General features: G+C 48.6%; 2 protein-coding genes across 3 annotated transcripts; one reads left to right on the top strand and one right to left on the bottom strand.

The window, feature by feature from the left end:
- Window positions 1-67: 67 nt before the first annotated feature.
- On the bottom strand, window positions 68-6,209 carry med16 (mediator complex subunit 16). Of its 2 annotated transcripts, XM_057037536.1 has the most exons (17): window positions 6,075-6,209; window positions 5,374-5,546; window positions 4,705-4,812; window positions 4,433-4,602; window positions 4,056-4,337; window positions 3,836-3,985; window positions 3,568-3,673; window positions 3,333-3,488; window positions 2,655-2,878; window positions 2,354-2,560; window positions 1,696-1,906; window positions 1,460-1,593; window positions 1,125-1,317; window positions 842-1,058; window positions 680-763; window positions 422-569; window positions 68-323 (listed from the first exon to the last, which is right to left on the bottom strand). In XM_057037536.1, exons 2-16 carry the CDS (start codon window positions 5,510-5,512, stop codon window positions 443-445), a joined length of 2,508 nt encoding a protein of 835 aa, XP_056893516.1. In that variant the 5' UTR covers window positions 5,513-5,546; window positions 6,075-6,209; the 3' UTR covers window positions 68-323; window positions 422-442. The 2 variants fall into 2 exon arrangements, with proteins under 2 accessions (XP_056893516.1, XP_056893514.1); XM_057037534.1 differs by having other exon boundaries at window positions 68-569.
- A 342-nt stretch (window positions 6,210-6,551) lies between these two features.
- Window positions 6,552-13,824, top strand: tmem259 (transmembrane protein 259). The gene is made up of 11 exons (XM_057038479.1): window positions 6,552-6,872; window positions 7,973-8,289; window positions 8,420-8,725; window positions 8,801-8,930; window positions 9,528-9,638; window positions 9,707-9,829; window positions 10,027-10,127; window positions 10,228-10,285; window positions 10,690-10,773; window positions 11,929-12,061; window positions 12,158-13,824. The coding sequence occupies exons 2-11, from the start codon at window positions 8,083-8,085 to the stop codon at window positions 12,807-12,809; spliced, it is 1,905 nt and encodes a 634-aa protein (XP_056894459.1). The 5' UTR covers window positions 6,552-6,872; window positions 7,973-8,082; the 3' UTR covers window positions 12,810-13,824.
- Window positions 13,825-14,537: the final 713 nt, after the last annotated feature.

Below are 14,537 nucleotides of genomic sequence, written 5' to 3'. Positions count from 1 at the left end.
TGGATGTGGTGATTCAGGAGGTTACCTAGCATCAGCATCAAATGGGTTCTGTCAAAAACCACCAAAGTTATGGCTTGTTTATAGTTTTATTACAAACTGAAATACAGGAAAAATACAGTAAAACTTTAATTGTCACACATGAACCACACTCAGGACTGGCATCAGGTCTAAACTGTCTCTGGAATGTGATGCCTTCAGGTGACTGTTGCGGCGATGCCTTCAGGTGACTGTTGCGGCGATGCCTTCAGGTGACTGTTGCGGCGATGCCTTCAGGTGACTGTTGCGGCGATGCCTTCAGGTGACTGTTGCGGCGATGCCTTCAGGTGACTGTTGCGGCGATGCCTTCAGGCGACTGTTACGGCGATGCCTTCAGGCGAGTGTTGCGGCGATGCCTTCAGGCGACTGCGCGCGATGCCTTCAGGCGACTGTTGCGGCGATGCCTTCAGGCGACTGTTGGAGGAATCCGCCTCCACAGTCCTCCACACAGACAGTTTTTGATCCAGCGCTGCTCCCACTGTTTCATGGCATTTGTTTTGTTTGGAGAACGGAGCATCGTCACGCAGCCGCACCTGAACACACCACATCATCAACACCTGCCAAAGTCATGTGACTCCTACACTCAATGAAGCGGGAAGTAATAAACCAACAGCCCACAGCTGAGCAGCTCCTGTGGACTCACCTGGTGCAGGCTTTGCTCTCCTCCGTGGGACACACCCCCATATGAACACAACGCAGGTTATCCATCTTCTGAGAGCCAGGACTCCTACACACACACACACACACACACACACCTCATAGGTTTGGTTCACCTGAGCTGATTCCGGGTGCAAATTCCAATTACCTGTTGAAGAGCTCCAGCGGGGCAGTGGCGCCTCCTCCTGACAAAGACGAAGCCTTGCCAAACTGCAGCCTGAGCGGGTGTTTTCCCTGCAGCTTGCCGATGATGCCGTCATTAACCGGCAGCCAGTCCATACTGGGAACCAGCAGCTGACTGGGCAACAGGCAGCACTCGTCTATCAGACTCTCGTCTGGATCCTGGGGGGGTCCATCTTCCCGAGCTGCGCGAGAGCAGAGGGTGAGTGCGTGTGCATGTGGGAGCAGCAGGGTGCGGAGCGGCATCTTACAGCAGAGCCACAGCTTGGTGAGCAGCCTGAAGAGCAGCTGCATGCTGTCCTGGTTGTCTGACATGGCGGTGAAGGTGGGCAGGCAGCCGGGCTTGAGCAGACCCCAGATCCTGATCATCACCAGCATCTCCCTCAGCATCCCCAGAGACGCCCCGTCTCTCATGAAGCCGAACCCGGGCCGGACCATCGAACCCTGTGGCGCAGGAGAACACAGGTGTGTCACATTATCCTGAAACCCTTCACACGTCAGGCGTCGCTGCCTCTTCGTGTGTTTCCCCCAGTTGTTCCTCAACCCCCTCAGGTTTTTGGAGACCTTAAGTGTGAGAAGAGCTTGCCTGGTTTGGCAGGTTGGCCAGCAAGTACAGAACAAAGTCTCCCACCCACTGGATAAGCTGCTGCAGGGACTGAAGCGGGGGTCCGTCCAAGACAAACTCCTCCGTCTTTAGATTGATCATCACCTTATCGATCTCTGGGGAAGAAGCAACCATGAATGATTCAGACGGGGAACCTGCAAAAACCCAGCTGGCGTAATAACGTCGAGCAAATCGGACACGTCCTCCCAGGATCTCACCTGTGTCTGTGTTCTTAGCACAGATCTCACTCAGTCGGTCACCTGGACTCTTGTCAGGTGTGTTGAGGACATGAGGTCTCAGCAGAGACTTTAGTGTGGAGCTGATGGCGATGAGCAGCAGCTTGGCGTAGAAGTCACAGGCGCGAGCCGCTGTTGCCGTGGAAAGTTTGCAGAGGGATGCCTTCACAGCCAAAATACGTGTGGCCAAAACCTGAGACAGACACAACAATGGGGACAGCAAAGGCTAAGCATCATGGGAAGTGTAGTTCAAGTCCAACTATTTGTAAAAATACAGCAAATCTTCAGTAAAAGTGACACATTTCCTGTTTTTTGGGGGGAGAAAATAAGATATTTCACAGAATGTGGATACTATAAATAATGGCAACAGCATTATCTGGGATGTAGGTACATCAGGGTGCACTGAACAGGAGGCGATATGCTGGTTCATGTTGCTCAGTTAAGATGAGCCTACTTCAAATATAGTGAACTTTTGGATATTTCCAACAAGCAAAGCTCAAGTCTGAGAGTTTATTTAACTGAGAACTGTGAGAGGGAGGCTGAAAATTAGTTTACTTTCAAAAGAGGGGCACTGCAAAGATGTTGGCCTTTCACTGCATTACAGAGATCAGCCTGCCGTTTCCCATCATGCCTTGCTGACCTGTTGTAACGCCAGGTTCTGCCTCATGTATTCCTCGTGCAGCTTCTCCACTAGATTGTGGACCATGGTGGGCTGCACGTGTAGAAGAACGTCCCACCAGTCGTAACCCGTCACCATGCAGTACTCCAGCAAAAACAGTAGATGGCGTAATGTGGTATTCATTTCCAGCACCTGGCCCATAGATGGCGACACTCGCAACATGTAAAGCTAAAGACAACACAATAAGATGAAGCAAAGGCTCAACCTCGATCATGTGCTGGAGAAGTTGTTTTGAGTAGAAAATTCCAAACGAAAATGTCACCTTGCCGTGGTTGTCAATTCCAGCCAGAGCCAGCGAGGTCCAAGAGAACTGCAGAGCCTTGAAGTGGACAGCTGGACTTCCAGTTCTTTGTCGTTTGATGGCAGATTCGTCTCCAGGTCGCTGACCTGTTGAGGCAGTGGAGGAGCCATAAAAGACCCCCATAGTGTGCAGGGAGAGGCGGTGAAGGATCTGAATGCTCCCATCGTTAAACGCCAGAGCAAGACCTAAAAACACAGGTCAAAATCTGCCGTCAGTACCAAAACATGCAGCAACGACATTGTTCATACACACCCCCAACTCAGAAACCATCGGACTGATGCCTGACAAGTCAACCAGCTGCAGTCTGTCAATACAAGGATTGATCCAAACAAGGTGTCAGGACTGCACTATCACTGCTGTAACATCCCATCATAATCACACAGCTGGACACTGCACTGGAGAAACAGCATAATTCTCAAAAGCAGCACGATCTGACAGAGGTGCAACTTGGTCAAGACGCGTGTTGTTTATTTAGCTGAGCGTGTTGCTCAGACTGTTTCTCAATCACGGTGCATTTTGGGATGTACACGGTCCTCGAGCCCCTGAAGGTTCCTCAGACTGGCTGTTTGTTAGCCCGGTCCTTAATCTGGACCATAACACTCCCAGCTGTTTGACCCTCCACCCTGCAGCGGTTCTCACCAAGTCCGGGGCAAAACTTGGTGTCTGTCGCCACCTTTAGGTCGGTGTTGGAGATGGAGATGGGTAATTTGGGCAGAGCTACAGCGGACACTCGTTCCAGATCACTGGTGGTTGTCAGGATCCTCCACTTCAGGATGGTCGGCTGCTTCTCCCCAACTGCACAAAAGTGTAATGGAACACTTAAAGGCAGCAACGTGTCACAGCTTGACCCAGTCCGGCGAGTCCAAGCTCTTACCAACTGGTGAGCGGTGCTGGAAGATATTGTTGACAGGAAGCCCTTCCTTTCTTAGAGACCAGCACTCCACAATGCTGCCATTCTGATTGGACGCACACAGGAGGACCTACAACACACAGGTTCTGTTATGGTTCTGCTTCTACTCGAACCCTCTCGCGGATCTCTACAGTTCTACTAACAGTTCAGTAAAACTTTCAGACTGTTCTGCATTTTACATGTTATTGCTCTACAGCTGCCCCTACTGGAGCTACTCGGTTGTCATAGTTACCTGCTCAGAGTTCTCTCTGGTGAGAAACTTGAGGTGGGTCACAGCGGGGTACTTGTCTCTTCTCAGGGGGTCAGTGGTGCAGCGCAGAAACAGCGAGGGCAACAGTTCTGTGTCGATGCGACATTTCTCATTCACCACACTTACAACCACCTGGATACACAAGACACGTGAGTCCGGTGTTGGAAGCAGTGCAGCAGCGGTGATCAGGCAAGGGTCTGACCTTGTAGAACTGGACCGGGGATGAGCTGCTTCCATCTGAAGCTGCCACCACAATGTTCCCTCCTCCCGTGAAGGCGATATCAGCTAAGGCCACACGTCCTCGCAGGCGGCACAGACTCTCGCTGGCCGTTAGCAGAGTGCCGCCTGGTTTCAGCAGTGACACAGTGACCAAACCGCTCACCGTCACAGCCAGCCAGCCCTCCATGGGTTTACCACCGAACAAAGTCAAAGATGGCGAGAATTTTACCCGAGAAAACTTCTCCCCGAAATTTGTAGAGCCAGACTAAAGCGGATGAGAAGAGAGACAAAGTGGACTGTTGACGTCACACCTTCCGCTAGTGAACTCAGGTGAGACGCCGCATGTTCAGTCAGCATTACCATCTCCACATGCAGAGCGAGCTTCACGCCGTTGTGCAACCAGGTCAGAGCTACAATCGGATCTCCGTCCACAGAACTCAACAGGATGTTCTCCCAGCTGTTCACCAGGTGATCTGACATGGACCAACATTTAATCTGGCCATCGCCGTCTGCCGACAACAGTCGTGATCCTGCACAAAGAGAGAAAAAGCCAAGAAAACACGTGAATGACAGAAATGTACACAACAGCAAACCAACAGAACAGGCAAACAGCAGAACTAGAAAAGGCTTACCGGACTGGTCCCACTCTAGACAGGAAATGACCTCAGTGTGTCCAGAACTGATGCAGTAAACATCCCAGGGGTGCTCAGTGTCAATGATGTGGATCATGTGACTAATTTCTGAGAGAGACATAAACAGAGAGAGAGACGTGGTATTTCAGCAACACAGGTTAGTAGATTCTTCTGGTGATTGATCACTTTTAGGTAAATTACTTCCTGCACACAGACTGAAGCCTCACTCACAGGAGGCAATCATATTGTGCTCTTGCATATTTGCCCCTGAAAGTCCTGATTATTTGGCTAGTGTGGGTACCAGGCGTGCAGGTGGTCTCACATACACACAAGCACAGTCACGTACCCAACACACAAAGTGTGGTTGTTACTTTTGAACCACTTGAATCCCCGCCTTTCACAGTTGACAAAACTTGATGCATGCGAGGGTGACCTGTTCTGGAAATTTAAGTAAAATAGAAAAAAAACCCAACTCTTTAAACTGTGAGCCATATTTCCCCTCTGCTGCAATCGCACACAAACAGTTTTAATGACACTGTTGTGCCACGTGTATGTGACACATCAACGAGGTGTCAAAGGCGAGGAGACAGCACGTGGTATCGGAACACCAGCACTGGTGTGAGTGCAGCCTGAAACAGGAGACATTAGTGACTCCGTGCTGCCATTTACCTTTGTCTTCATCATCATTCTTCAGGTCTGTGGTGAAGGCCACCAAATTCCTGCAGGACCAGGAACAGACAAGTGGGATGGATGGGCAGTGTGTACACTTTGGGCGTTTCTCCCACTCACACACATAAGCCAGTTCCATGATGAAACCACAGAAGTGGAGTCAAAAATGACACCTTAAAAAGAAGCAAGAAATTACAGACACCAATTATTATACTGCACAGATTTAAGAATACAGTGAACAGAGACGTTTTATAAGCAAGTGTGTGCATTGATGGAGTGGTTTCTGAAAATTACAAAGATCTTTAATTGCAATTAAAACAATATTAACTCAAGTCTAAATGATATACAGTCACCCCATTATATATCGTTCACGTCACACCCGTTCACAAACCACCTATTTTAACATATCAATTTGTGATATTAGTAAAAAATGACCTCAAAAATGTCTCAAAGTTTGTGGGAAGATGAATATATGCTTCAAAAGTGCAACGTAACTACATATAACATTTGAGACGTGTGCTTATTATATGATCACAGAATCTCGTTCTGTGCTTCCACTGTTGTTGTGTTAGCTTGTTAGCCGGTATTAGCTTTCCGAACACTACATACAAAAACTCTCGAAAACTGCAAATTTTAATGTTTAAAATAAGTCACGGCTTAGAACATTAAAAAGTCTTAGATAAGTAGTGATATTAACAAACCCCTAAAATGTGTAGACTTTCAGTCATCCAGGTCTTGAACACCTTTCTTGATTTCATTCATATCCAACTTATGTCAGGACCTCGAAAGCATCACAGCTGTCTTTTTATATGCCTGTCTAAAAGTCCAGAAGCCCGTTAATACAACTACTACTACTACTACTACTACTACTACTACTACTGCTACTACTACTACTAATAATAACAATAATAAGAATATTAATAATGATAATTATTATTATTATAGAGTAAATACCAGTTAGAGAAATAGAGAGAAATATTTGCATGTAGTCTTTCCTGCTTATTTTTGTAAACTGGGGCGTCTTGTAGTTGTAAGGCATGTAAGTTGTACGAACTGCTTGTTGGAGTTAGAATTATTATTTGCATGTTCCAGTAACATGTTCCAGTAGACGGCGGTAATTGGACGACTGTATGGTCAACAGACAACAGGCGGCCAAACCCCTGTTGGCACGTGACCCCTATTTCCGCTTTGGTTGTACTTCCGCCCTGTACAGTAGCTTATTGCTCTAAGTTTGCATTAGCCTTTGCTATCTTGATTTTATCTAAAGAATTGAAACGGAATGTTCTGTTTTAATTGTAGTCGTCAGAGACCGTCTAATGGCTGTTTAGCTAGTTAACAGTTTAACCAAGGTTAATTGCTACCCCCCTTTGGTGTAATCTTCCAATATTATCGACGACAAGCTGCTAACCAGCTAGCTCAGCGTTTATGAATGTTTGTTGTCTGATGAAAACAACAATACCAAGACTTTAGCATGAACACACCGGTGGACTAAACGACAGGTAAGACAGCTGCCGGTTAAACTTAGTTAGCTTCGGCTTCATTAGGAAAGATATAAGCCGCTTTAGCTGAAGAATGTTTGCGTACGGAGCCATAGGCCTCGCACTAGCTACTGTCACCAATATGGTTTGTATTTACTGATCATAATAGACAATTGTTTTATTTAGACGTTCACGCCAGGACTATTCACAGTCATAGTTGTCACGGGGAATTTTCACGATTGTAATAGACTGAAGATTTTCACACTGTAGAGACGAAGAGTTTTTGTAGCTGTAGTAGACGAGATTATTCATATTTGCAGTAGACACAAAGAGCATCTACAATCATTTGCTACTTTTAATCGAGACTATCAAAAATCATAGTAAAAAGTAATCTTCAGTGGGGTTAATCGGATTTATGAGTGCACCGTCATTGTGCGGGTCCCCCTTTGGCTGCCAAAACATCCCAGACAGAGCCCCGAACCTTCAGTACCGGTTCCATGTGCTCCCCACGTTAGAGATACGCAGCTGTGCTGTAAATAAAAGGAATCTGCACCAAGGGCCACCTTCCCTCGCTTTATTGTCCAGTCCTGAGGCTCACCTGTGATCTGCTATTGCAGACTGAATCCAGCCCCCCCCTCGGTCTGGTTGGCTCAGGTGCCCCCAGCTCACATCTGTCTCCTGCAGGGAAACAGCTCAGGACTCTCACTAAAAGTTGTTTTAAAATTCAGCCTACTATTGTTACTTTTGATCCAGAGATCTGGTCTGACCAGGCGGATCCAGCTGTTCCCATGTTTGATCCGTATTCTGGGATGAAGCTTTTGTGTGTTATACTGAATTACACGAGGATCATGATGAGATCAGGAGGTGTTTGTTTGAGCCAATGTTGTAGCTCCAACTGCCAAATGTCCAATTCAGCAACTGAGATAAACTCCATCTCCCTTTGATAGAATTACTTGGGAAACTTTTAGTTGCAAATATTACAGGTAATTAAAAACAAATTAAAATGCTTGTTTGAGGTGATTTTTTTTCTCCCGGAGCTGTTTGTTTAAGTTGAAGCTGATGTTGGCTGTTGGTTTTAATCAGCCACTGTCATTAATGAAGGTTCTGATTCTGTCTAACAGTGGTCCACCTCCAGCTGACCTGAGGTCAGATTTTCCTGCCCTCTGAACAGACATGCTGACCTAGAATCAGCCGTGAGTGTGTGCAGTCTGAGCCAGCTAATCTGGAGATCATGTCTGAGAACCAGGCAAATGACAACATTCCAGTCAACAACAACATGGGCCCCAACAGGATCCGAAACCCCAACATGAACCAGAACCCCCTCATCAATGTCCGCGACCGCCTCTTCCACGCTTTGTTCTTCAAGATGGCTGTGACGTATGCCCGCCTCTTTCCACCTTCCTTCAGGAGAGTCTTTGAGTTCTTTGTCCTGCTCAAGGTGAGAACTCATCTAAAGGAAAATGTGTTAAACTTTCTCCATCAGCATTTCTGACACCTGCTGGATGTTTTAGTGACCATTTTGTGGATTTGCCCTGTGAACTGGACTCTGTTCCCACTGGTCTCCACAGGCGCTCTTTGTTCTCTTCATCCTGGCCTACATTCACATCGCCTTCTCTCGCTCGCCCATAAACTGTCTGGAAGTAGTGAGAGAGCGGTGGCCTCGTGACGGGATCCTGCGGGTGGAGATCCAGAAGAACTCAAGCCGAGCTGCCATCTTCATGCAGTACTACGACTCCACGCAGCTCGGGGAGGAGATGGGGCCGGAAGGGGGAGAAGGAGGTAGTGGGGCGGGGATTAGCTTGGCTGCATTATGGGATGAAGAGGAGAATGAGGAGGAGTTGACCCTGGAAGTGTTCGACAACAGCTCGGTGCAGGTGAGGCGTCGGTGCTGAGCCGGAATTCTGAGGGAGAAAGTGAGAAATAATCTTGTTTCTGTCTCTCTGCTGCAGTTTGAGCTGGACTTTGAGCCTCGCCTAAAGCCGCCGCTCAGACAAAATGTTGGACGAGAGGGCGGATCGGGGAGAGGAGGTGGGGGGGTTAATGACAGCCGGGACGTCTCCTTTACTCAGACCACAAAAGGTAGGCGGTCGCTCAGTGCCTGAGCTAAAATGATCCCTTTTGTGGAGGTCTTCACCGCCTGGTCTCTTCTCGTCCAGGAGAGGCTCTTCTGGACATCTGAGATATTTAGATTTACTAAATTAATCCAGTATTTTCTCAATTCTATAGACAGTTGAGGGTCAGTTTTCAAAAAGCCCAAATTTTTCGCCTTTAGTGTGGTTTTGCTGATATGATATCCTGCTGTATGTGGCGTTTGAATGGCGTGTGTGTGTACATGCGCGTGCATTTTCTCCAGGAACGTAGATTTCTTTGTAGATGTGTCAATGTGGATGAGACGTGATTGTCTTTGCTTTAAACAAACAGAAGAAAATAGACACCTCATGGGTTTAAATGTGTTTTTTACACCTTGGTGGTGTTTTTGTTTTGAGCTCCGTCACTATGCACAATAACGTTTTTGGAATCAGCCATTTGGAATGTGCAGTATTCCGCTACATAGAGTCAGAACTGTTATAAAACCTGAATACTTCACCAGTAGCTCCAGGCGTGACTGAGACTGTCTAACGTGTGACACGGATGCGCCGCTCTGATCTTCTCCAACATCACATCTGCTGTTGACAGTGTGGCCTCATGAGGAATACATCGTGGAATATTCCCTGGAGTACGGCTTCCTGCGCTTGTCTCAGAGCACCCGTCAGAGGCTCAACATCCCCGTCATGGTGGTCACGCTAGGTGAGACGAGCGCCGGTGTGTGCGGCGCCGCGTCCGTGCCGCTCTGACGCGTCTCTCTGTGCATTCAGATCCTGTGAAGGATGAGTGCTTCGGCGACAGCTTCAGTCGCTTTCTGCTGGACGAGTTTCTGGGCTACGATGACATCCTGATGTCCAGCGTTAAAGCCCTCGCCGAGAACGAGGAGAACAAAGGTTTGGCTCGGGCCCTGTTTGGGTTTAAACCTCGGAGGTGTTCAAATGCAGTAGAGGAGTCGAGTTGTGACAGTTTGGATTTGGAAAAATATATTGCAAGCATAAATGCTGCTAAAATCAGAGGTTCCTGGTCATGGCACCAGCCAGAGCGAGGACCAGATCAAAAAGCTTTTATCTGCTTTTGGTGTCTTTTCCAGGCTTCCTAAGAAATGTGGTCTCTGGAGAACATTACCGCTTCGTCAGCATGTGGATGGCCAGAACCTCGTACCTGGCTGCCTTTGTCATCATGGTTATATTCGTACGTACTGAAAGCGGATGCTCGCATGAAGAACCTTTGACTGAAAGTTCTCCAGATGTTCCTTCGGCTGCTGTTTTCACTTTGCTGTCTTGTCTTTCAGACGCTCTCGGTCTCCATGCTCCTCAGATATTCTCACCACCAGATCTTCGTCTTCATTGGTCAGTATTCACCCCAACACCAGTCCAGACCAACACAGCTCAGAACCATTTGTGTTCAGGTCCCAAAGACCAAAAGAGAACATTCCAGCTGGTACTTTGTCCTGGTCTTGGACTTTAGGCTGGTTTAAATTTTTAAGCAGATTTTCAAAACCCGAGGTGATGAAGATGAAAGCATTTTGGTTTGTACAGTGACCACAGACAGAAATGCCACGTTCCCGTCCTCCGTTTGGACTTTGGGAAACATCTGGGGCCTCTCTAGTTGCTCACGCCCCCAGAAGGTCTAAAGCGGATATCTGTAGACCGTCAAGCTTCGCATGGTTTTGCCTAAATTTGGCTGAGTTTAATTGTGCTTTGCTTCATTTGGATCAGCTGTACGTTGACCTGATCTCCATCTGCTCCCTCAGTGGATCTCCTGCAGATGTTGGAGATGAACATGACCATCGCCTTTCCAGCAGCACCGCTGCTCACTGTCATCCTCGCCCTTGTTGGTAAGCTCATATTCTGAAGGTGTGAACCTTCACAAATGCCTCCATGTTCCAGAAGGACAGATGTGGCGGCCAGATGTGGCGGCCAGATGTGGTGCCTGAGATAAATGGCGCTCAGCCAAACGTCCACTCTGTAATTCTGTTTTACTCATCTGGCCCCTCAGTCAAAGCCGGTTTGTGCCCCGTTGCTTAGGCAACGCTGCTGTGGATGGTTTCAGACTGTCCACCGTCAGACTCCTACACTGAGGTTCTAGAACAGGGTGCCTGATTGGCCCATCGCCAAGGTGCTGTGGTAGATCGCATGTCTCCGTCCCGTCACTAGAGGGATCTACAGGGCAGCCAGTCACATGACATCTGAATTATGGTGACACGTGCAAACAGCGGCTCTACGTGCAGCAATGCTAACAAGCTAGTCAGTTTGTTACCGCTAATTTTGTGCTCTTGTTTTTTTCTCTCAAACTTAAGAAAGAGTATTAAAATGAGCTGGACCGAGTAATAAAACGTATCACTTTCATACAGAATATGAGGCGGATCTTTCTGACCACAGTGGTATTCTGGTGTGGTCGCACATCCGAAAGTGCAGTTGCCTCAGCTGCCAGTCTGCCATCGCAATACCATGAAAGGAAATGCTGAGCAGCGTTTCTACCTGAGAGACAGGAAGTGATGCAACATACAGCAGAAACTGCAAGAATCCTCTAAATAAACACAACAGGTTGTTCTAGAACAGACTAGCTCATGTTTTCAGCACGTGAGCTACTTACAAAATGTCAAAGTCAAAGTGATCCACCCACCAAAATAAGTGTGGGAATTTCCCAGCATGCTTTGTGGTAGCAGCCTTTGTGGGTTGAGGTTGGTGTTAACCCTGTTTTTGTTCGTTGTAAATTTTATCTTTTGCAACTTCCAATGTTAGTGTTCTATTTATTGAGTTCTGGTTGTTGATGTATTTAATTACTGTTTTAATTACTGTTTGCACCTGCACACCATAAGCCAGGTGTGTGATTGAAGACCTCCCTTCGCTGACGTGTCTTCAGTTCAGTGTTTAATTAAGTGTCTGGACGGACGTAATGAGCATTGTTCTAGAAGGTCTCTCGGCTTCCAGCCCCTGGTTTCCTTTGCGTGTTTTCCTGAGCGCTGCTGACATCGGCTGCTGTTTCTCAGGCATGGAGGCCATCATGTCGGAGTTTTTCAACGACACCACCACAGCCTTCTACATCATCCTCATCGTGTGGCTCGCCGATCAGTACGACGCCATCTGCTGCCACACCAACACCAGCAAACGCCACTGGTTGAGGTGAGTCATGTCGGGAACCGTACGGGGATTTTACCGTCGGCGTCCGGACTGGAAGCCTCGGTGGCCATGGACTGAAAGAACCACCCTCTGTTTCAGGTTCTTCTACTTGTACCACTTTGCCTTCTATGCCTACCACTACCGCTTCAATGGTCAGTACAGCAGCCTGGCCCTGGTGACCTCCTGGCTCTTCATCCAGCACTCCATGATCTACTTTTTTCATCACTACGAGCTCCCTGCCATCCTGCAACAAATCAGGATCCAGGAGATGCTCCTGCAGAACCAGCAAGCGGGCCAGGCGAACCAGACCGCCCTGCAAGACAACCTCAACAACAACCACAGCGCTGCCGTGGCTCCTCCACCCGGGACAGGACCCGCCAGCAGCTCGCAGCCGAGGGCTCAGACTGACCCCCTGCCCGCTGCCTCACCGGGGGCCCCACCTGAAGGAGGGGAGATGAGGTCAGAGCTGAACTGGGTCGCTCAGACGGCAGCCATCATCGCTGAAGCCCTGTCCAATCAGCAGGCACCTTCAGACTCCCCTGAGGAGGTCTCCGGAGGTCCGGGCGCAGCAGAGGTTAGCGGAGGAGCGGGGAACGAGCCAAACGACGTCGCCTCCGCAGCAGGAAACTGTCATCCAATCAGCGGGCTCCCGTCGGAGGAAGCAGGGCTGCTTCACACACACTGCCCCCCATCGCAGAGTTCCCCGACAGAACTGGACTCCACAGCAGGAGAGCAGAACTCCGCCCTCTAGAACCTGCGTGACGTCATCATGGCGCCGTAGTGGCAGAGCGCCCGAGTGTGGCAGTCGGCCGATCCTCCTTCATCTTCGTTGTAATCAATATTTGCTTGGTCCGGCGTGCTTCAGAGGCTGGGAACCCCAGGGGAGTCCCAGTCGACACCCACCTGGAACCCCAAGCTGGTGAACTGCTCAGCTGATGGCTGTGAGTGGGGACTGTCATGTGACCTTAGTCAGCCTTATAAAAGTCATGTGAGGACGCGGTCAGGTGTCGCGCCATCACGTAGATGTCGGCACCTGCAGAAACACTCCCAACACTTTCCTGCAGGACCGTCCTGCTTGTTGGAGGCTGCCAGGAGAGAAGAAAGGAAAGGACCGGATAGTTGTGATTGCATAGGTTTTGTTGTGCTTATCATATATCTGTCATATAAAGAGAATATCAGGCTGTGACCTGAAACACTATCTAGACACACACATACACACACTTCTGCTTGGTTTTAATTCTGGAGGCCAAGGTATGGCTGGTGGTTGGACTGGTTATCCTGTCAGCGAACGCCTTATCAATAACTGTCCGACCTTCTGTTGACTGTGGATGTGCAATAATGTCACCTGTGTCACGGCGCCCTCGTAGTGGCTCCCGTCATCGTTGGCCTTAATCACCAACCAAAGTAAGAATGATTGGAACAGGCCGACCGACTTATATTCAAACTATCTTTTCTTCCGCCTTCAAAGATCCTGTTTTTAAACGGGGGCTGGTTGAATCCTGACGTCGGGGATCAGAACGTCACGACCCGTAAAGTGGTTGCTGAGCTTGTCACCTGAGCTCAGCGGTGATCTACTAGCATGAACCTGCAGGGATCCCTGAGCTGAGGGTGGGGTCGGAGAGGATCCCCCAGATGTGTCCTGCTGTCACACAGAGGAGTCGTGGGACTCAGGTGGTGCCCTGCTGCCTCTGAACACCCCCCCCCCTCCCTCGCTCTCATTTTTGTGCTATACTAAAAATCTCAAATAAATGTCTGATCACCCCAAAGGTGGATTTGTCTGTCATCATTTTTAGATTTGAGTTCTACATAAATACAGATGTTTTACCAAAGAATCATCACGCAGCACAAAAAACAAGCAGAACAGTAAATCACTATTAAATCACTATTGTAGTGCAAACTCCCCCAGAGACCTTCAAAATAAAAGCATGGTCATTCTGGAGAGGAGGCAAAACGTCTTCAAGAGAAGAAAAACCGTCCAGTTGACACAGAAAACCGACCTTGACGACTCTGACCTGGATGATCGAGACTCCCTCAGTACTCGTGGAACTCTTCATGGTGTATTAACGTGAAAAAAGACTTTGGTAACAAGCAATTTTGGGAAGGATGAAAACATGTTGGTGACATTCATATCTCAGATTTTGGGCCAATTATTTGGGCCCAGTTATCACTCGACGGTCCCAGGCTGGTAGCGCTCCATCCCAAGATGCTCTCTACGGAATTTCAGAAGATTCTGATGGAGCATTTCAAGGGTCAGCCACAAACAAACAAACAAACAAACAAACAAACACACTCTGGAGTGGAAACACATGAATCACACAGATGAAGGTATTAAGAGGCGACAGTGTTTATTCCAAATTTCCAGATGTGCTTAATGTGGGGGCGATGCTGCGCGGGGGCGATGCTGCGAGGGGCGATGCTGCGGGGGGGTGATGCTGCGCGGGGGCGATGCTGCGGGGGGGTGATGCTGCGAGGGCGATGC

Source organism: Takifugu flavidus, chromosome 7, assembly GCF_003711565.1.
Source record: "Takifugu flavidus isolate HTHZ2018 chromosome 7, ASM371156v2, whole genome shotgun sequence".
NCBI classification, from domain to species: Eukaryota; Metazoa; Chordata; class Actinopteri; order Tetraodontiformes; family Tetraodontidae; genus Takifugu; species Takifugu flavidus.
The sequence above is the reverse complement of the archived record's forward strand: the minus strand, read 5'-3'. Positions and strand labels throughout refer to the sequence as shown.